This window comes from Trichomonas vaginalis, chromosome IV (genome assembly GCF_026262505.1).
Source record: "Trichomonas vaginalis G3 chromosome IV, whole genome shotgun sequence".
In the NCBI taxonomy this organism is placed as follows: domain Eukaryota; phylum Parabasalia; order Trichomonadida; family Trichomonadidae; genus Trichomonas; species Trichomonas vaginalis.
In genome coordinates, this window is record NC_067206.1 from 195,949 (window position 1) to 216,338 (window position 20,390).

The 20,390-nt window shown below is 33.8% G+C and overlaps 12 protein-coding genes across 12 annotated transcripts; 8 read left to right on the forward strand and 4 right to left on the reverse strand.

The window, feature by feature from the left end:
• Positions 1-342: 342 nt before the first annotated feature.
• On the forward strand, positions 343-3,422 carry TVAGG3_0001020 (transcription initiation factor TFIID subunit 5 family; the record flags this gene model as incomplete). The annotated part of the gene is made up of 1 exon (XM_001322912.1): positions 388-3,330. The coding sequence occupies one exon, from the start codon at positions 388-390 to the stop codon at positions 3,328-3,330; it is 2,943 nt and encodes a 980-aa protein (XP_001322947.1).
• Positions 3,423-4,998: 1,576 nt separating this feature from the next.
• TVAGG3_0001030 (UV excision repair protein RAD23 family) lies at positions 4,999-6,364 on the reverse strand (the record flags this gene model as incomplete). The annotated part of the gene is made up of 1 exon (XM_001322913.1): positions 5,071-5,946. One exon carries the CDS (start codon positions 5,944-5,946, stop codon positions 5,071-5,073), a length of 876 nt encoding a protein of 291 aa, XP_001322948.1.
• Positions 6,365-6,500: 136 nt separating this feature from the next.
• On the forward strand, positions 6,501-8,125 carry TVAGG3_0001040 (EF-hand family; the record flags this gene model as incomplete). Its single annotated transcript, XM_001322914.2, has 1 exon — positions 6,511-8,043. The coding sequence occupies one exon, from the start codon at positions 6,511-6,513 to the stop codon at positions 8,041-8,043; it is 1,533 nt and encodes a 510-aa protein (XP_001322949.1).
• Positions 8,126-8,154: 29 nt separating this feature from the next.
• Positions 8,155-8,762, reverse strand: TVAGG3_0001050 (GTPase protein; the record flags this gene model as incomplete). Its single annotated transcript, XM_001322915.1, has 1 exon — positions 8,162-8,740. The coding sequence occupies one exon, from the start codon at positions 8,738-8,740 to the stop codon at positions 8,162-8,164; it is 579 nt and encodes a 192-aa protein (XP_001322950.1).
• A 148-nt stretch (positions 8,763-8,910) lies between these two features.
• TVAGG3_0001060 (amino acid transmembrane transporter protein) lies at positions 8,911-10,272 on the forward strand (the record flags this gene model as incomplete). The annotated part of the gene is made up of 1 exon (XM_001322916.2): positions 8,922-10,196. The coding sequence occupies one exon, from the start codon at positions 8,922-8,924 to the stop codon at positions 10,194-10,196; it is 1,275 nt and encodes a 424-aa protein (XP_001322951.1).
• Positions 10,273-10,375: 103 nt separating this feature from the next.
• TVAGG3_0001070 (DNA mismatch repair protein MLH1C) lies at positions 10,376-12,844 on the reverse strand (the record flags this gene model as incomplete). Its single annotated transcript, XM_001322917.1, has 1 exon — positions 10,572-12,635. One exon carries the CDS (start codon positions 12,633-12,635, stop codon positions 10,572-10,574), a length of 2,064 nt encoding a protein of 687 aa, XP_001322952.1.
• Positions 12,845-12,930: 86 nt separating this feature from the next.
• Positions 12,931-13,456, forward strand: TVAGG3_0001080 (negative regulation of ceramide biosynthetic process; the record flags this gene model as incomplete). The annotated part of the gene is made up of 1 exon (XM_001322918.2): positions 12,931-13,386. The coding sequence occupies one exon, from the start codon at positions 12,931-12,933 to the stop codon at positions 13,384-13,386; it is 456 nt and encodes a 151-aa protein (XP_001322953.1).
• A 282-nt stretch (positions 13,457-13,738) lies between these two features.
• TVAGG3_0001090 (uncharacterized protein) lies at positions 13,739-14,937 on the forward strand (the record flags this gene model as incomplete). The annotated part of the gene is made up of 1 exon (XM_001322919.1): positions 13,985-14,809. The coding sequence occupies one exon, from the start codon at positions 13,985-13,987 to the stop codon at positions 14,807-14,809; it is 825 nt and encodes a 274-aa protein (XP_001322954.1).
• Positions 14,938-15,139: 202 nt separating this feature from the next.
• On the forward strand, positions 15,140-16,408 carry TVAGG3_0001100 (cation transmembrane transporter protein; the record flags this gene model as incomplete). Its single annotated transcript, XM_001322920.1, has 1 exon — positions 15,140-16,408. The coding sequence occupies one exon, from the start codon at positions 15,140-15,142 to the stop codon at positions 16,406-16,408; it is 1,269 nt and encodes a 422-aa protein (XP_001322955.1).
• Positions 16,409-16,538: 130 nt separating this feature from the next.
• Positions 16,539-16,984, reverse strand: TVAGG3_0001110 (uncharacterized protein; the record flags this gene model as incomplete). Its single annotated transcript, XM_001322921.1, has 1 exon — positions 16,638-16,982. One exon carries the CDS (start codon positions 16,980-16,982, stop codon positions 16,638-16,640), a length of 345 nt encoding a protein of 114 aa, XP_001322956.1.
• A 58-nt stretch (positions 16,985-17,042) lies between these two features.
• On the forward strand, positions 17,043-18,746 carry TVAGG3_0001120 (ER to Golgi vesicle-mediated transport; the record flags this gene model as incomplete). The annotated part of the gene is made up of 1 exon (XM_001322922.1): positions 17,043-18,746. The coding sequence occupies one exon, from the start codon at positions 17,043-17,045 to the stop codon at positions 18,744-18,746; it is 1,704 nt and encodes a 567-aa protein (XP_001322957.1).
• Positions 18,747-18,940: 194 nt separating this feature from the next.
• On the forward strand, positions 18,941-20,341 carry TVAGG3_0001130 (intramolecular oxidoreductase activity, transposing S-S bonds; the record flags this gene model as incomplete). Its single annotated transcript, XM_001322923.1, has 1 exon — positions 18,941-20,095. One exon carries the CDS (start codon positions 18,941-18,943, stop codon positions 20,093-20,095), a length of 1,155 nt encoding a protein of 384 aa, XP_001322958.1.
• Between the last annotated feature and the right edge of the window lie 49 nt (positions 20,342-20,390).

Here is a 20,390-nt window from a genome sequence, read left to right on the forward strand (position 1 = left end):
GGTCTAGTTAGCTCCATGCTGTTTATAATGATTCTATTTATATCTAACTTCATAAGCTTAAATGTAATCTATCTATTTCCTAAAATTCGTACACTATATATGTTTTTCTAAGAGTCATATGTATAACCTTAATGAAATTTCATCAATAATTCCTAATGTTAGTCTATATTTTCTAATCCCAATGACTTAGTTCATAATTTTCGATAAAATTATGTTACATTTCAAGATTTGTAGAAAATCTTCAATAGAAACAATAAATATTTCAATGCAACAAATATATTTCCACCAATATCTCCCTATTTAAAAGAATCTCATAATACTATATAAAAGTGACAGTTTCCTATGAGCTCAAGCATACGTGTAGTAGATCAAAAGATATACTTGAAGATGGACAAAGAAACTCAAATATTTTCCGGATACACCGAACTGTCACTCGATCGTAGCACAGAATTCAATCCGCGTGTTATTTTCTTGAATGCACGGGAAATGCAGATCGAAAAGGTACTTATTAACAAGATGGAAGAGGTGAAATTCGATTACATCGACACTCACGCAGCTCTTGAAATGAAAGCAGGAGCATCAGGACCATTGGTCCGAGATTCTTCACATTTTGCTCGTGTTTGCAAAGATGTTCTTGATTCTCCCGAGCTTGTTATCCAATGCAATCGGGAACTTCCATACGTCCTTAGCATCTTTTTCACAATAAACAAAGATTCAACAGCAATTGTTCGTAAAGACGGTATTATCTGGACAAATAACCTTCTAGATGGTCCATCAGCATGGTTCCCATGCATAGATGGTCTCGGACAGCGCACACATTACTCTCTAGACATAACTTTTCCAAAAACTTATATTTGTGTTGGTCCTGGCAAGGATCAGCTCGTTGCAACAGATGAATCAGAAGATACAAACACAGTACGTTTCGCAATCCCCTTCACTGTCCAGCCAAAAGCCATTGGATTCGCTTTAGGAGATTTTAAATCGACATCTGTCATAAATCAGAGCGAAATATCGATTCAATACTACTCCAAAACCAACGACGAAAGCTTCTCACATACCATGGCTCCATTTCCAGAGCTTCTTGCCGAAATTGCCGAACAATTTCTTGATCAAGACAACATCATCACTTCCCTCTCAGTTGTTTACGTTCCAAGCTTACAGGAAATACACTCATTCCCAGGCCTCATACTCTATCCATCCAACTACGTTGTTTCAGACGGAAATGCCGCAGTTTGGGTCCAAATTGTTCCAAGGATTTACGAGGCCCTGATTGGCCAGTTCGTCTACTTCCTTCTTCCAGTCATAAAACCAGACGAAGAGTGGATCCAGCATGGTTTGGTCAGGTATTTCGCGGATTTCTTCTGCGGCAACCGCTACAAGACAAGCTTTTCACTCGAGAGGCGCTGGAATGACATGAACTACCTCGCAGCGGAGGATATCCACCCGTCAGTTGTCCTCAGCGCGTTGGATCCAGCAACTGGGTACCCATTTAGGGACGAATACCTCAGAATCAAGGCAAAACTTCTCATAAATATGTTAGCGACAAGCATGAACAACGATTCTACACTACTATTATTACTTCGACCTACTTTGAAAAATTCTCTTTCAAATTCAAGCGGAACAGCCGACAAATTCGAAAAGAGTGTACAGCAATTCTGCTCCCTGATCAATTTCAGGAACTTCAAAGCTCAGTGGCTCGCCAAAAACGGAATTCCTTATTTCACTTTCAATTTCCAAGCAGATGCACGTAACAGACAGATGAAATTCGTTCTATACCAGACACCATCGTGCAAGACCACAGAAGCCGACATCTTCACCGGCCATCTTCTTGTCCAATTGCGAGATCTCGAACAACCACACGAATTCAAGTTCCCTGTCGAAACACAGCTTGTCCAGCAGCAGATGAAGTACTACGCCCACAAGCCAAAGAAGAAAAAGACAAAGTACGAGTTCGTGAACGGCGAGCAAGTTGAAATTTCTATCCACCACTCCATTCTCTGGGTTGCGATTGATCCAGACCACACCTGGCTGATGAGAGTCCGTCCCCGCCTTCCCCAGTTCATGGTGCACAACATGCTCGACCTTGTGCGCGATGTTTATTCGCAGCATGAGACATTATCATCACTGGAAGAGTGGATAAAGAACAAAGACCCTCAACAGTGGCTGAAGAGTTTCCTTGAGAACAACAAGATCTTCTACGGTGTCAGAGGACACGCAGCGAGAACACTGGCTCTGTTTGCCACTCCTGATGATGTAGAGAACACAAACATGAGTACACTGATTTCCTGGTACAAAGCAGAGTTCTTTTCCAACGACAAACCGAAACAGAACAACTTCCAAGACTTGCAGAAACACTTCGTACAGCTAGAAGTGATCAAATCAATGTCAGTCATCAGGAACAACCAGGGCTACACTCCGAGAGAGATTGCAGAATTATTAATCCAGATTCTCGACCAAAACGACAACAACGGAAATCAGTACTCCGACGACAACTTCAGAGTGGAAATTGCTCTGGCTCTTGGAAGAGTCTTTTCGGACAACGCTGACATAATGAAGAGAGTGGAGCAGATACTTGTTAGCAGAGTTAGAGGAAGCCACACAAATGGCGGATTCTGCAACCATCTCTTCTCTGCGTTCTACACTGCAATCACTTCTGTTTTGCTGAAGAAATACGATCCAGAGAATCCAAATGGAATAATCAGCTCGGAAGACCACAAACTGACTGTTGACGAGATCAGAATGATTATATTCGATGACTCACCGTATTTGGAGTGCAAGGGAACTCTGTTCAAGTGTTTGCTGTTCTTCGCATTGATGGATTACAAAATTTCTTTCTCTCAGCTGTTTTCTGACGTCAAAAAACTCGCTTCTTCCAATGACAAGAAGGATGTTGCTGCTGTCTGTCTGAAGGAGATGTACAGGTTTGTGTTAAACACTCTTCCAATTGGAGCGAAAGACAAGTTCGAGTGCTACCTTTTCTTCAGACCGAACAAGATGACGAAGGAGGAAGTGATAAAGAGAATGACAATGAGAGAGAAATCACTGGAAATTGCTGAAACAATGTGGTCTATAATGACTGTTGATGCAAAATACCACTCTGTACTTAGATCAGAAGCACTCAGAGCGTACACAACTTTGTACGGAAAGGACACACCACTGCCTTTCTTGGAGAGAGAAGTGAAGAAACCTGAGGAAATTTTCGCTTCTTCTGGATACTCAAAGACAATGTTCAAGATTGAGATGAAGAGACAAAGAGAACAAATGGACAAACAATTGCCAAAGGTAGGAAATGGTACAGAACCTCCATTCAATAATAGACCAATGTTTTAATTTTCTTTTCTTTGTAATTTTTTTTATAATGTTTAATTTTTTTTTGATCTCCCTTTCTTTTTGATAAATTTTTATAATATAATGTTGGAAAAATACTTATAACTTTTTTAACAAACATATTACCCAGATTTGCTTTACTTTTACCACCTCTCGAAGGCTGGGGACACCGCCTATCGTTGGGAGTAGCTATTAAATAGAACCACCAAGGGCATTTTTCGAACTGCCGGTGTAGTGGAAACATCTGACATAATCATGCGTTATGCTAAGGTTTGATTCCGATTTAGCCAATTTTTTTCTTTTTTGGATCATGAATTTTTTTTTGGGTCACTATAAGATTGTTTCATGTTCTAAATCTGCTGCATATGTAATCTATTTTTATTTACCTATTTTTAAAAATCTATTGGATTGCCAAATTTGAATATATTTAAAATCATAAAAATCCAAAAAAACTATAAATATATGTTTTATGCATAGTGCCGATACTCAAATATCAGATTACTTAGATCCATGAATAATATCCGAATTTTTTTTCTTAAAATTAAACTTCAAAACTTCTTGCAATCTTATTCTTCATCAATTGTAAATTTTTAAAACCATTTTTTAAAATAATTTTGCGTAAATTTTATTCTCATGTTGTTTTAATCGAAAATTGATACATTTTCAAAAAAATAATATTGACTTATGAAATTCATTTTTAAGGTGAAATAGTATTGTTTTTATTAAAGTATATGAATAATATATAAAAAATTAATGAATAATATAAGCAGATTTTTAGTTTACAAAACAAATATGAGCAATGCAATTTCAAACTTTTGCTGGCAATTTCGATATTGCTCAAGTTTGTAGTATTTGTGATACCTATAACATCGGCTTAATCAAAATTCGATTTTTCTTATGAGTTATTGAGAAAATTTGATTGCAATGAGAAGGATTTCGACGTTTTTGATAAACTAAGAGCTGAGCTTTAGGGGTTCAGTTCATTTATGGCTGTAGTTTGATGCGTAGATCTCTTTTTTATTGTAAATTCTTTCAGCATGGAGATCGAGAATGAATCTTTTGAGAACTTTATGAGTTTTTACACCCGTAAAGAGGTCCTTCGAGGAAAGATAGTCCAGACTACATGAAGATGTGGGTTAACCAAAAAAATCCGATGGTTTCCCCATATTCATGTAGATCTTCGAAAAAATGAGCACCAAAAAAGCCAAAAAAATAGGCTTTTTATTGGATTTGTACACTAGATCAATAATCTATTTAGGATCTGACACTCTTTTTAGCCAGAGATATGAGGTCCTTTCTAGGAAAACGATCTATTCATCCATAAAAAAAATGAATTATCGTTTTCCCCAGAAATTACATGGGGAGTGGTAAAAGTAAAGCAAATCTGGGTACAACTTTTTTGATTGTTAACTAATTATTGATTGTTAACAATCATAATTATTGATTTTCATGATAACCAACAGCTATATCATATTGAACTATTAGAAATTCAATTGATACATTAGTATTTCAGCAATAGATTTATATGTGATTGTTATCAACATCAATTAATATAGTTTTATCACTATTAGAGTGTAATTAATACACATTACTACAAAACATTATCACATGCTTATATTATCCATTAAACTCAGATAAATTAATAGGTAATTTTTCAAATAAAAATTAATTTAAATAAGAAGTGAAGCTGATTAACAAATATTTAATACAACAATGTCGAAGTTAATAAGTACAACTAAAATTTTATTGGCTTTGAAGAATATTCTTCGTCAAATTCTCGTCTTTACCACAAGCTTCAAATAACTGCAAGACATTCATCATTGAGTATCCCTGATCGTGTAATCTATTAATTGCATCTCTTTCTGATGAAGAATACCCTGCTAAAATGGCGTCAATCTGATCTTGCAAAATATAAGTAGGATCTGAGTTAGAATCTTGTGATTTTGTCTGCTGCTGTGGCTGTGGTGGTGGAGCATTGTCTGTTGATGTTTGACCAAATATGTAATTAATAGCTTTTGTAACATCGTATCCTGTCTTTCTAAGTGCCTCTGTTGAAGACTTTTCGTCAAGTCCCATGTCAGTTAGCTGGGAAACAAGTTCTTTGAAGTTAGACGGATCTGTTTGTTCTGGAGGAGCAGGTGGTGGAATACTGGATGTATTAGTACTTTGATCTCTTAAAGATGTAGTTTTAACAGTTGGAGGAGTATATGTGGAAATCTTGGGAGGAGGCGGTGGAGGAATAGAAGATTGTTTCGTTTTTTGGGTGACAACCGTTGGTAAAATAGCGTGAAAATCTTCCTTTTGAGTTTTTTGTTTAGTTTCTGGTGCTGGTTTCGGAGGAGGAGCTGTAATTTCCGCTTCGAATTTTTCTTGATTGTCAAGCTTCGTTGCAGTCATTGTAGTGAATATAGGAAAGATCTTGACATCTTTGGCTAATGATGGACTTACTCTTTGGTCCGGATATTCGCAGAATTTTTGATTTACATCGATTTTTTGTTTAACTAAGTCAATAAAGAGATAAAGTTCATGATTTTCAATGACAGTGGCAAGGCAATCATTACCATCGACTTCAATATAGCTGGCATCTTTGTACTCCCCTTTTAATTTAAGGATGTACATCAAAATGTTTTTTTTATTTTGAGTTTGAGGCAAAAAGATCTTTCAATATTTCTTCAGTATGAAATGGAAGAAAATTTTTCTATAAAAGATGTTGTAAATTATAAGGGAGAGATCTCCCTGACTTGGTCTTCTATTTTTACTTAAAATTGTTCGGAAAATATCAAGATAACAGTCAAAATTAATTGGATTTTTTTATCAAAAGCTTTATTCAAGTGTTTTCTATTAAAATGCTATTAATGATACTTTCACGTTGTTCTATTTTTCTTTCAAACGGATCTAGTTTTATGTTTCATAAGAATATATCGAATGGGTATGCAAAGAATGCTAAATGCATTTGAAAACCATGCTATTATGCTATGTATTCTGTTCATGTTCAATGATATCGATTGATTCCATATATGAAATGAAAAATTTAATTAAATTACGATAAAATCAGGATAAATATGCATGAAATCATCATAAAATTCAATGTTAATTTCAAATTAACGTAATACTGACATATCTCTATCTGAAATTTTCAAAATTTTCTCGTTATAAATTCAGAGGAATCAAATAACTAAAGTAATGTCGCAGGAACAACGCTTGCGAAGAAGTTTAAAACAGATACAAACAAAGATCTTAAGCCTTGGACCAACAAATAAAGCCAGATGGACTGTTTTTAGTACAAATTCTGATATGTCTGTTGCACAATTTGCACGTAGAATGGCAACCTACGGAATTATGCTAACTTCAGCAGATGTAACAGCTATGTGGAAACTTTCAGGCTTAAATTCTCAACAATTAACGTTTAAAGACTTCGAAAATTTACTTAAAGCAGATATTCCTTCATCACCGACTTCGTCTCCTTCAAAACAAAAGAAAGATTCACCAATTCCCCGACCAAAACTTGCAGGACCAGTGATTGATGATAATGATGACGTTCAAACACCAACATCAACTGCAATTGACAATATTCAAGCAATGCTATGCAGTTGCAGACGTGCGCTGCTAATGAAATGCTTAGATAACGATCCGAAAACAACTGGAAGAATTTCAAAGAAACAGTTTATAGATAATTGTTTATGGTTTGGTACATCAGATCAAGATACCGTTACAAGCATTACTAACTCTCTTGATGAAGATCATACAGGATTTGTTAATTATATGGCTTTTGTTGACTTTTTGTGCGGAATGAGCACAGAAACAGAGTCATCATCAGTTGTACGATCAAGTGTAGCTTCATCAAATGAAATGTATCAGCAAAAATCGCAATCTCCGCCTCCACAACAAAGTTCACCGAAAGAACTTCCAAAAATACCTCCAACCCCTCCAAGAATATATTCACCAAGATCATATGATACATTTGCTTCTCCATCGAAGCTTGTTGCCGAAAATTCTGAAGAAGATACTTTTGATTTACCATCTAGTACTTCTCAGTACCAGAAAGATGAACTTATCTTTGGCGAATATGCAACTCGTCGCATTGGTGGCTCAGCCGAAAACTTAGGACCAAGAAGAAACTTAGATCCAACCATATTTGGCTCTAAACCATCATATGACCCTGTTCCACGCCAAAGACTGCTATCAGCTGATGAAGTCCGTAACGCAGAAGTGGTCGGAAACCTTCCTCCTGGAAAAGCTGTTGAATTAATCTCTCAAAAAGTATTCAAATTCTTCCACACATCAAAACAAGCCTTTTCTAAGTGGAGACAAGACGATCTTCTATCAGCAGATGATCTCCGCGATGGTTTGGCCAGAGATTGCGGAGTGAAGTTCCCTCGCGAGGACATTGCATTCATTGTGCAGCACTACGGTGGACCAATGAATATTTCTACGTTCGCCAGAATGCTTTCTGATGGAAACCGCCTCACAGAATTAAATCGCAGTCCAAATGGAAGAGTTAGAGAGACAGAAGACGAAGAAATGATAAATGATATAGCAGGACAGATAAGGAGAGATGGCTGGGAAGATATAGTTTTGAGATGTTCAACAGCTGAAGAGTTATCAAACGGATTCCTTGAATACGGCGTTAAAGTAACTCCTGAAGTTCTTCACACTCTGGAGTCTAAATACGGCAAAACAGGATTAATTGACGCTCTGAGACTCAGAACAAGATAATTTATTTTTAATTTATACATATATAGATATATTTTGTTTTATATAATAAAAAATAGAAATGTTTTAGTTCTATAAACCATCAAATATAACATTATTTATTTTAAAATTAATAATATTTTTAACAACATACTCTTTCGTTTTTGGCATTATTCTTGTCTTGGTCAGATAGCTTAACTTCATCAACAATTTCGTATTCAACCTTTAAACTTTGTATCGCGCTTAAAACTAAATCTAAACCCATTCCATTATATGCACTAACTCCTATACACTCTAAACCATCATGATGAGCTTCTTGACATAACGTGTCGTAAGTTAATTTGTGAGTTTCTAAATCCATTTTGTTTAAAAGTACTTTTATTTTAGCAGATGGTTCATCTCTACTAATAGTATCCAACCAAAATTTGTATCCATTCAGTGATGTTGGAAAATCTGTTGAGCAAACAATAAATATTAAATTTGCACCGCGAAAAACAAGTGGTGCAACTGATCTGAATCTCTCTTGACCTGCTGTATCCCATAATATAAATGATTTATCGCCTATTTTTAATTGATGACTTAAAGGTCCGATTGTTGGATCAAAATCGAAATTTTGATCAGCGTGATTTTGATTAACGAGTGAATTAATAATTGTGGTTTTGCCTACAGATGCGTCTCCTATGAAAACTACCTTCGCTACATAAGATTCTATTTTAGACATTTCAAATTAAATTTTTTTGGAAAAATACAACGAAAAAATTGAATTTCAATGTCACGTTTAGGATCCTAAAATTTTGATTGCAAAAATGTTAATTATAAGACATGCAATAATTTTTAATTTGCCTGATTTTGAAAGTTTTATTCAATGGATGTTATGTCACTTTTCGAGCATTTTCCAAAACATGGATTCTACCTACACAAATAGCTTAGAATCCCAAATATCCAGTGAAAATCCAGATAAACCATCACAAGTATTAGAGTACATGACGTTTTTCCCTACGTTTATGAACATATTGAATACTTTGACTGGCCCAGAAGTTTTAAGTGTCAGTAATTCAATGACATTGATCGGTTTAGTTTATTCAATATCTATGATGGTCGGAACAACAATTTTATCTTATCTAGGAACTATCATTGTTCTAAAATTACGTGAATCAGTTGATGCTGAATCCATTAACGAGTTGGCAACAAAGATCGTTGGAAAATGGTGCGGAAATGCTTATTCTATATTAACATTATGCTTTACTTACTCGTGCCAAGTAGCATATTTATTTATTGGTGCAGATTCCATTATTAAATGGGCAGACTTACTAGGACTTCATGGTTGGGATCATGGAATGAAGAGAGCCTTATTGGTTCTTATTTATGCCTTAGTTTTACCTGTATTATTAACAATCCCACGTGAACTTAAGATTTTAAGTATTGTCTCCACAGGAGCTATTTTATGCCAAGTTCTTTATGTCTCTGGAATGATTTACGAAGCAATCAGAATCTTTCCATCTAAAGGAATTGATCCATCTTGCGAATCATACATTGGAGGCCTCGTTTTCTTCAATGCTTTTGCTATATACTCCATGCTTTACGCATTCCCATCTGTTGTTTTGCCTCTTGTCAGGTATTATCACCCAGATATGAGAAAGAGATACTTTTTGATCGGTTCTTCATTCGTCGCATGCTTCTCTATTACTATTATACCAGGAACAATCGGTTATTTGTTGTTCGGAGCAGGAACAAATCAAATTGTTATTTCTTCTTTCCCCAATAACGATATATTCATGCAGATTGTTCGTGTTGGCTTCTTCATCGTTGTTAATGCATCGTTTGCTGTCGTTTCCATTACAGTTATGCAAGATATTAGTTCAATTTGCTACAAAGTCCAGAATCCAGCAGATTTACCATTCTGGAAGCGTTTGTCAGCATTAATTATATCTAACGCACCTCCTGTCATCATTGCGATGTTTATGTTAGAAATTCGACCAGCTTTTGAAGTTGGAGGAGCATTTGGCGGCTGTCTTTCTAATTTCTTTGTTCCTCCTCTTCTTTACGTCATTCTGAGTAAGAAGAAATGGTACACTCCACTAAATATTCTAATGCTGATGTTCTCTCTCTTCGGACTGGTTTCGGCAATCATCGCTACTTATCAGGCTGTTGTTGATGCAATGCATCCTGACAGTTAAACTCTATTCTATTCACTACTTTCGTTATTTATTTAGAATAAATGTCATATTTGCGTGAATATTTTTTCTGTCTCAATTAATAATAATATTATTAGAAGTTTTACATCTTTAGATTTAATGATTCAGTTGGGAATAAATTTGAATTCGAAACACAATAAGTGGACAAAGAGTTCTGAATAGAAAAATATAATCTTTCAACTCATGCAACACAGATTAAAATATGTCTTTTCTGTTTGAAAGTCGAAGTTATGGAAGCGAATTTATTTTCAATTCTTACTAAAACACACTGGAATTATAATTCCATCTGAATGAGTTGGTCAAAAATATGCTTTGATAGTTAATAAAAACATGGTACAAACAATAATATTTATAAAATTAAAAATGAGCAAACAAACGCTCGATATGTCTAGTATTAGTGATCTGCTTTATGTAGCCATCATCATAAAGTTTCTTTGGTGGTCTAAACGCAGCTCTTCTCATCTCAGGAATTATATTTTCTTCAATTTGTCTTTTTATATATTGAGAATCAGAAACATCTGATTCATTAATTGCAAACAAATCACTTAAACAATCAATAATGCCGACAAAGATAGAGTCAATATCTTTCAATGTCATAGAGTTATATAAACCAACAAGAAAAGTCGGAATATGAGAAAGAAGTGGTAAATATCCAGGAACAACAATTGGAAGAGAAATCAATGAAAATTCTTCATCAATTTCGATTTTGAAGTTAACTAAAAGATAGTTCCTGTACTTCTCTATTATTTTATAGTCAATATCTATAATGCTATCATTGTAGTTTTTCATTTCTTCATATATAGTTTTGATGTCAATTTTTCTGTCAAAAACAAAAACTCCAAAATTTCCAACGAATTCCAAAGAAATTTGTCTGAAGAATTCTTTCGTTATCTGGTGGAGATCAATGATATAAAGAGCCTCAGAGACATCCACAAGAATATACTTGAGGCCAATAAAACCAACAAGTTTCATTGCAACAATAAAATTTGAAAGTTGTTTGCATTCAACTAATTTTATGTCACCTTTTAAAGCTTCGATGAATTTCTTATCATGACTTTCATCATTTGTTAATTCTTTTTTCGGTTTAGTTGCTTTATCTTTTGATATCATAAGGAATCTCTCAAGTGTCAAGAAATCATGTTTCTTCTCTATTTTCTTTGGCTTGAATTTGATTTCTTTGAACAATCTTTTTCTTCTTTCGACCAACATCTCTTTTGTTGCATCGTTTTCATCAAATTCATCAAGAAAATGGGCTTCGACATCTTTCTGTTTCTCTTCTGACTCAATTTCCAATTTAGTTTTCACATAAGAATTTTTTCTCAAAGGAGGAATTTCGTCGTGAACTTCCTCCGAATTTGTAAAGTTCACAATTTTAGTTTTTTCTTCTCTCTTTGAATAAAGTACTTTTAGATGCTGTTCTACCTTAGATAGTATGACATTTGCAATAAATTTCTCTCTTGCAATAAGCACAGTCTTTTTTGCTGGATGAACATTGACATCTAAGTTTTGAGATGAAATTTTCAACAAAACAATGAAGAAAGGAATAACTCCTGGCTTTGTATATTGATCATATAGCTTAGTTATTCCACGCTTAATAGTATCGTTGTGTACAAGCCTTCCATTTACGAAAACTCCATTGATTTTCATCATTTTCTTCTTTGGAGAGCCAAGAAATATAGCTGCTGATGCAGTTTTGGTAATTTCGAAATCTAATCTTGTTGTATCTTGATAAGAAAACAATGATCTGAGGACATCTTCGTGTGTTGCCATTCCAGAAGATCTGATTTTATCTTTGTCATCAACAAACAGTGAAAATGCAACGTTTGGCATCGCAACACAGTATTTAAGCATCAAGAATATGACTTTTCTGTTTCTGAGTCGAAAATTTGGAAGAGAATTTAATCTCTGTTGATTTCCGAGGAAAATATTTTGTGCAGTTATGGTTGTCCCTTTTGTGCAAGTACAACTTTGTAGTTCTCCTATAAGGTCTCCGTTGTAATAATTTCCTAAAGTTCCGAGAGTTGTGTCTTTTTGATTTGTCTTGATAGAAAGATTACTGATGCATGATATTGAGAAAAGTGCTTCTCCTCTGAATCCGAATGTTTGCAATTCGGCAATATCTTTATATGAAGTTATTTTTGAAGTAGTATGACGCTTGCAAACAAGTTCCATATCTTCATCACTGATACCACATCCATTATCTGATACCTCAATGAGGGTGGTACCGCCTCCTTTAAAAATTATTGAAATTCTATCAGCACCAGAGTCTAGTGCATTTTCTAGTAGCTCCTTGAAGACATTTATTGGGCCATGAATAACTTCTCCAGCTGCAATTCTTTTAATGACTGTTTCATCCAGCTGATGAATTATACGCTGCCCAATCAAAATAATTTTATTGAACCAAGATTGGTCATTCAACATACACTATCAGCAAAAAGGATAGAATCAAAGTATTGCATCATCATTGCCGAGTAATGTTGCGATTTATTTTAGAGAAATGCTATTTTCTTTGTTCTATTCCATAAATATCAATGTTAACAAGAATTGTGATTATTTGCATGATAGGTTATATAAAACAAAGGATTTCTCAGGAAAATCATCCAAGGAATCAGATTTTTATTTGGATTCTGATCATATCTGCCTCAGGTATGATGAAATATGAAATAATTTTGAAAATATCAGAATTCCAATTCTATCGTTCAAATTTTTTTACATTATGAAAAAGAGTCCATCAATTCCACAGCTCTTAAATAAGAATGTTCAATTCATTGCCAATCCAATTTGCTGGGTATTCTATGCTTTCCTTTTCTTTGCAGTCCGTGTTATTTTAGCAGGCATGGGAATTTCAACAGCTGCAGCTTGGACATTAGTCAATTTCATTCACGGTGCAGTTTCATTCTCCGTCTTCCATTGGATCAAGGGCACACCATTTATTGATGATCACGGCGCTTATTCTACACAAACATTCTGGGAGCAAATTGATGAATCTGCTATGTTTGACTGGGCTCGTAAGTTCCTTACAATCTTCCCAATCTTCCTTTTATATCTTGCTTTAGATTCTGGAAAATGGGAACTCGCAGTTGCCTGGATTAACCTTCCAGTTACAGCTTTAGTTCTTATTCCAAAGCTTCCATTCATGCATGGAGTTCGTATCTTCGGCATTAACAGCTAAATTAATGCTAATTTACTTTTTGATATATTATTATGCAATTTCTAATTTCATAAAAACAAAATATACTATAAAAATACGAAAACATACCAAATTGTAGCTTCGGTTTTGACTTATACTTTCATATTTTTTATTCGTTTTCATCATTTCTCTAAATTTAAATAAAGAACACTCCAATAAGATGTGCCAATGACAAAGACATTATACCAAATCTAAATATTTCTATTGTTTTAATTAGATTCAATTTTCTTAGAATTTATGCGTTTCAGTTATATTTAACATCATAATTCATCATCACACATTGCAAACGCTGGCTATTTTCAACTAATACATTCATTTTTTAGTAAGTTTTTTTAATCAATTGATCCCGAAAAAATCACAACAATCAATTTTCTCAATATTTAAAGATTCATATACTCGATCCATAACAGAGTTAATCATCATAATTACATCGGTTTTTGTTCTATTCGGAACAAGCAAAAAACAAATTTCCCGACCAGATTTTAATATAACACAAGATAACACTTCGATTATTCCTGATTCAGTCTATATTACTGATATCATATCTTCAGCAGCTGATATTGGAATATTTTTTCAACAAATGAATTTATGGATAAAAGAAGTCAAAGAAAAACCAAATTACTACTTAGAAACAGCAATGATTGAGTCAGTATATGACGCAGTCAAGAATATTGGATTAGATTTCAATTTCACAAAAGGAGTTATCAAAAAATTCAAGACTGAACTAAGTAGTAACCAATTTAATGTACTATTATTTTTTGAATCATTCGAAAGGTTTACAAAATCACAATATCAATGGTTTCTTAGACTGAATCCGTATACTTATTTCAATCCGACAGCTCTCGATAAATTCATTAAAGAGCTAAATCAAAAATATGATCCTTCAATGGATCCAGTTATTAAAGGAGCAGTTTTTGATAAATCAACTACAAGACTCTTGATTTTAAGCGGCGGACTCCTGATTTCTAGAAAAGCTGCTGAGGAGCTTATTTGGCATAGCGGGTTAATGAAAATTAATTGGATGACATCAGGAAAAATTGAAGATTTTTCGACAATTGATTTCATTGAGTCAATTACTTTAGCTTACATGGACACCCATAATTCTAGATTTGCTTCAATGCATCTTGACCAACAAAATTCAGAATTCGTCAAAACAATTAATTTCAACGTTCCACAGTGTTCAGAACAGGTTTTTAACGGCGAGACCACCATTAGTGGCGTTCCAATAAAGGATTTGATAACTTTATCTTACATCAACACTCAATATCTCATGATGGAACTTTATCCTTATGTTAAGTATGCACCAAACAATATATTTTTAGCAACTGATCAAAACCTAACCTATTCGTATATCTGCAATGGCGGAACCAATAATGCAGAGAATTGGAAAGATAGATACGTATAATTATATCTTTATTTTTGTTTGTAACTTAATAAATATCTAACCATACTAGAACTAAGACTATTCGCCTAAGATAATTTTCTATCAGAGCAATTTTTCAACAATTTCGATTCGAAATATCATGAAATAAGCATGATATGGAATCAATGCTACAAAAATAATTCAACAGTATATATCACAAGCTCATTTGTATTTACAATTATTTGATCGCATCAATCGGGATCAAAAAAATTAACAACTTATGAACAATTCCATTTTCCATATTCTTATCTGAGATCTATGGTTGGTGATATATTTCGAAAAAATTCGGTTGAACTCTTCCAAAATTAATTTATGACAAATCTTTGCCCTCTCTGCAATCGCTCTCCAATTTCAATGCAAGTTGGCTGTTGTGATACATGCGGGGAAATGATGAATGGTAAAGTCGGTGACCAAATCACCTCTCAGATTTCGCTTTCATCACCAATTATCCCTTCTGACGTCATAGATAATTGCTCAGTAGCTGTATCTCGTTCATTATCGGGCACTACTTCGTGGTGTTCATCAGACATTAAAAAGAAAAAGTTAAAATATTATGAAGAAATGGGCAATTGGATAGATAATATAGAAGTTTTAGAAAATATTGACATAAATTCGCCACTACCAATCGACAAGAACGAAGCGCCAAAGACAATTCGAGTTGCTACTTATCTTTCATTTTTAATCAATTTATTTCTCTTATTAGCAAAATCAATTGCTATTTCATCCTCGATATCATACACGATCATATCATCATTGGTTGACTCATGTCTCGATTTGATTGCAGGCATGATTATTTCTTGCACTGCCGCCCATTCTAAATTCACTTTAGATGATCTGAAAAAGTACCCATTAGGAAAATCCAGAATTCCTGTCGTAGGAATTCTCGTTTTTTCCATTTTAATGGCCTGCTGCGCTTTATATATTGCAATTCAATGCATAATGAGTCTAATTGAGCACGAACCTTCACCGCCTACAACACATACAGCAATCCATGTTATGTGGTGGACGATTTTTACAAAACTCGCGATGACAATTGTTTACAGCTTGTTAGATCATCCAATTACAGACACTCTCGCCGAAGACCACCGAAATGATGTCCTTACAAACTCATTAGGGCTGTTTATGTACTGGGGCGGCGCTCATTTCTACTGGTGGATGGATTCTGTTGGAGGAATCATACTTTCAGCATTTGTTCTACAATCCTGGGTCCAAACAGCCCTGGAAAATGCGCAAATGCTGATGGGACAGTCAGCTCCAGACGAATTGATCAGATCTATAACTTATGTTGCAGCTTCCCACCATCCGCTTATCATCGGTGTTGAACAGGTCATTGCTTTCCAGGTCGGACCTAATTTCATGGCAGAAGTTCATATAATTTTGCCAGATAACTTGCCACTTCGGATCACTCATCATATCGGCGAAACGCTACAGCTGAAGATAGAAAGAATCCCAGAGATTGAACGCGCTTGGGTTCACATTGACACTGAAACGCATAATGACTGCGAACACGTACTTACAATGCGAACATCAAATAGCATTCCTAGTTTTTCAGACAATTATAATCATTTTCAATCTGTTTGATTTATATAAAAATTGTATTATATTAATTTTATTACTCATAACAAAGAAACCACCAATCAAGTCTAATACATCTCATAAGGGTTCTATCAAAATCAGTATTTAATTAATTTTTTTTATGTAAAGTGTATTTTTATTAGAAATTGATATGGAAGTAATACTGAGAAGTAAGCCATAATATACATTCGAAAAATATCCAATATTTTCTCTGAGTTTTTATTGCAATATTTATTTAAAACAAAGTCCATTTGGATGGTGGTGGTCTTGCTCCACGTGCAATGTTCCAATATGTCAGTCCAATAAAGATAAGGAGCATTACTGAGACGATCAAAGACTGACTGAAGATTGATCCCATTTTTCCGCGGTTAATTGCCAAGGAGATCATGAAGAACCAAGCACCCCATAAAAATATTGGATCTAATTTCATCAGAAAAGTCATACCCATTGTTAACATCATAGTCATTTGATCTGCTGGATCTGGCTGATATTGTGGCTGATGTCTAATCTCTTGTGCTGCTTCGCGTGATATTGTAGGTTGTTCAATTGGCTTTGGCTGTTGCTTTTGATGTTGGCTCATAATATTTTAAAAATTAGAAAGGGGTTTTATCCTTTGGTGGAACCTGTTTTTTTAATCTTAATGTCAAATGATGGAATCAAAGTTATAGTTCACGATGATATATATTATAGTCTTCATTCAGATACACTACAAAGGGATTTTATCAGATCAGCTTCAATTCATATTTCAAAAAATCCAAATTTATATTCTTTTGAAAGCTTACCTGCATTCATACATTATCGACCATTGCCTCCATTATACCAATTTTCATCACCAATAAGAATTAACTGTACAAAAGGTGATGTTCCTCGTTGCCAAAAATGTCACTGTTATTTATCACCATTTGTCCAGATTAATCAACAAATGCATGCATGGTATTGTCCAATATGTAATACCACGAACTCCACAATTCATTTTACGCCTTTATCTGACATGAATGTAAATAAATTTGATAGAGAAGAATTACACAATCTTGTATACGACATTATTCCACCTCGTAACCAGCTGTTAAAGAATGGAGAAGCTCGCTGTTTCCTTTTTATAATTCAAGAAGATTTACTAAATTTTGGTTCTTCTTCGCAAAATAACCTAATTCAAGCACTTGAATCTGCTGTACAGAACTTTAAAGAAAATGATAAAATAGGATTGATCACTTTTTCATCAGTTGTTACTTTATATAACTTAGTTTCATTGAAAGCAATGTCATATTCAGAATTTGACACAGAATTAGTTACAGATCCACTGACACTAGTAAATGCAAGGGAATTTTCTCAAAATTTCATTTCCTGTGTTAAATCAAGATCAAAATTAGACAAAATCTCATCCCCACGTTTGTTTACAGCTCTCCAATGGGCACAGAATTACCTCAAAGGTCTTGGAGGCCGCATTTTACTATTTACAAGTGGAAAATTCGATGAAAAAAATTTAGATTTAATTTCTGATTTCAAATCTGAGAGTATTTCACTTTCTGTGTTTGCACAGACACCAAACTCTCATTTAGATTCATTAGCACTAGCAACAGGAGGCTATTCAACCCATATTTTTGATGATTCTTTGTTATCTTCACTTTTTGGTGTCGAAACAGGATGGGATTCATCAACAGTATTTAGATATGATTCAAGAGTTGCAAAAATAGGACCAATTCTCAGTGGTTTCTCCAACAATTCTGAAGAAGTCCTAAAACACCCCGTAATTGATGAAACCATGTCAATTACTGTACCTCTGAGCATCATTCCAGGTTCATCTGGAGTATTTACATTCCAATTTGCGACAAGATTCACTACAGATCTCGGAGAAAGACTAATTAGAGTTGTAAATGGACAAATGCCAATATCAGACTTTTGTCCAATGCCGTATGATACATCAGCAATTGCTTTGTATATACTAAGACTCAATGCAATGAATATTTTGAAAGATCAAATTTCGTTTACGAAATCTATGCAAGATTTAAAGAAATCTATAACTTTAAAGGACTTACCTCTACTTATATATACTGGAAACATGAGAGAGAAGTCAATGTTGATGAGTTGTTCTGTAGAAAGATTTGGATTTTCAGTTTTAGTGACAGTGTTCGTAGTAAATGAGGTTAATTACTATGTTCTTTGGACACCAAAGAAGGTTGTTGTATATCCAAAGCCAAGTGACCAAGAAATTAAATTAATTCAACAAATCTCACGCCAAAAGGGACTTATTATGACATCAATATATTCACCAGAAACTGTTGAAGAGTTTCAATCTATATCAAGAACGGAACAAGAAGCATTTGATTGGTTCCAAAGATTATGATATAATATTATGTTTGTTTATAATAAAATTTGTTTGTCTATCCTTATACACTTCAAATATTACAACAAATCTATATACAATTGTAAATTTAATTTACGAAACTATAAATTTGTTTTTCAGTATATTATTTTAAAATAATTTGATCGCAATCTAGATACATATCTTCGATGCGAAAGAGTATTCACTTTTTATTAATGCTTCCTTTACTGACAATTTGGTATTCGATTGACCATGATAGCGAAAAAGATTTCTTGAAAATATTTCCAAGTATCACATCTATCATATTCTTTTTCAACCCGTGGTGCGGCCATTGTCAAAGAGCGAGGCCTTTATTTCAAGAATTTGCAAAACAACATGAAAATCTAACAAATTTCGTTATTGCTGAAATTGATTGTATGCACACAGATGTTCTTTGCAAAAGACAAAACGTAAATGGATATCCAACAGTAAAATTAATCGATGAACAAAGAAATATTCACGATCAACTAAACGGAGAGATCTCAGTAAGGTCACTCAATAACTTTTATTGGGAGAAATCTTTAAAACACTTCATAAAATCCGCAAATGATATTGAAATCGCAGAAAAGATTACTAATATAAAACAAACATCAGTTCTAACGTATTACTCCAATCAATATGATGACAAATCAGTTGAAGAATCGTACAAAGAGAAACTTTTAGATCTTCCTAATCCGAAACCGGAAATTTTTATAAAACATGCATCAAAGAGACATATATCAATCGTAAGAGATTCAATCTTCAGCGATCCAATAGAATTACCTTCGAATTACTCTTCTGAAACAATTTCAAATTTTTCTTTGTCTCTTTTACCAGAACTTGATACCAACATAATTAACAGATTCAATAACTCGCAAAGAATCATTCTCACATTCATTTTACCATCATCAAAATATTTATCAGAAATAAAATCGATAAAAAAGACAATTCTACCAATATCTCAATCAGTACAGTTTACATATGCTATTTACGATATTAAAAATCCATTAATTTTTGAGTTAGAAATAAGAAGACCAAGTCAAATCAGTTTGTACGCAATAAACATGCAAACAAACAAATATTTGCAGTACAATGGTAAATTGAATACAAGGAATGTTGCAAAATGGGTTGCTTCAGTAGAATCTTCATTTATTAACGTGAATTTGAGAGATTACATCATATTTGACCATGTAAATGAATGGAAAACAATGTTTATCATATTGACAATGGCAATAGTTCTATATCAGTCATTCAACATAAGAAAGAAGATTTTAAACAACAAATACTACGATGTCCTCACTGATGAATCTGCTGATGTTAGAGATTTGATAATATCTCAACCAGAAATATAATAGTTTTATATTTTTTATTTCTTTTGTTTGTATATAAAAAATTATATGATTTTAAAATGATATCAAAGTGATGAAGTAGATTTCTTATCAATCTTATTAACATAATTCATTCAGAAGAATTCAAAAAATATAGCTAAGTTTTGCAATAATCATTGATATGATTTTATTACGCAAAACTGAATTCTATCAACAAGAATCAAACAGAAGAAACTTATAATAAACTATAACCAAGCATCCATACTTGGGCATGTTATATGAAACAGTAAGAGGAATGTTTAGTATTGGTATTGAAATA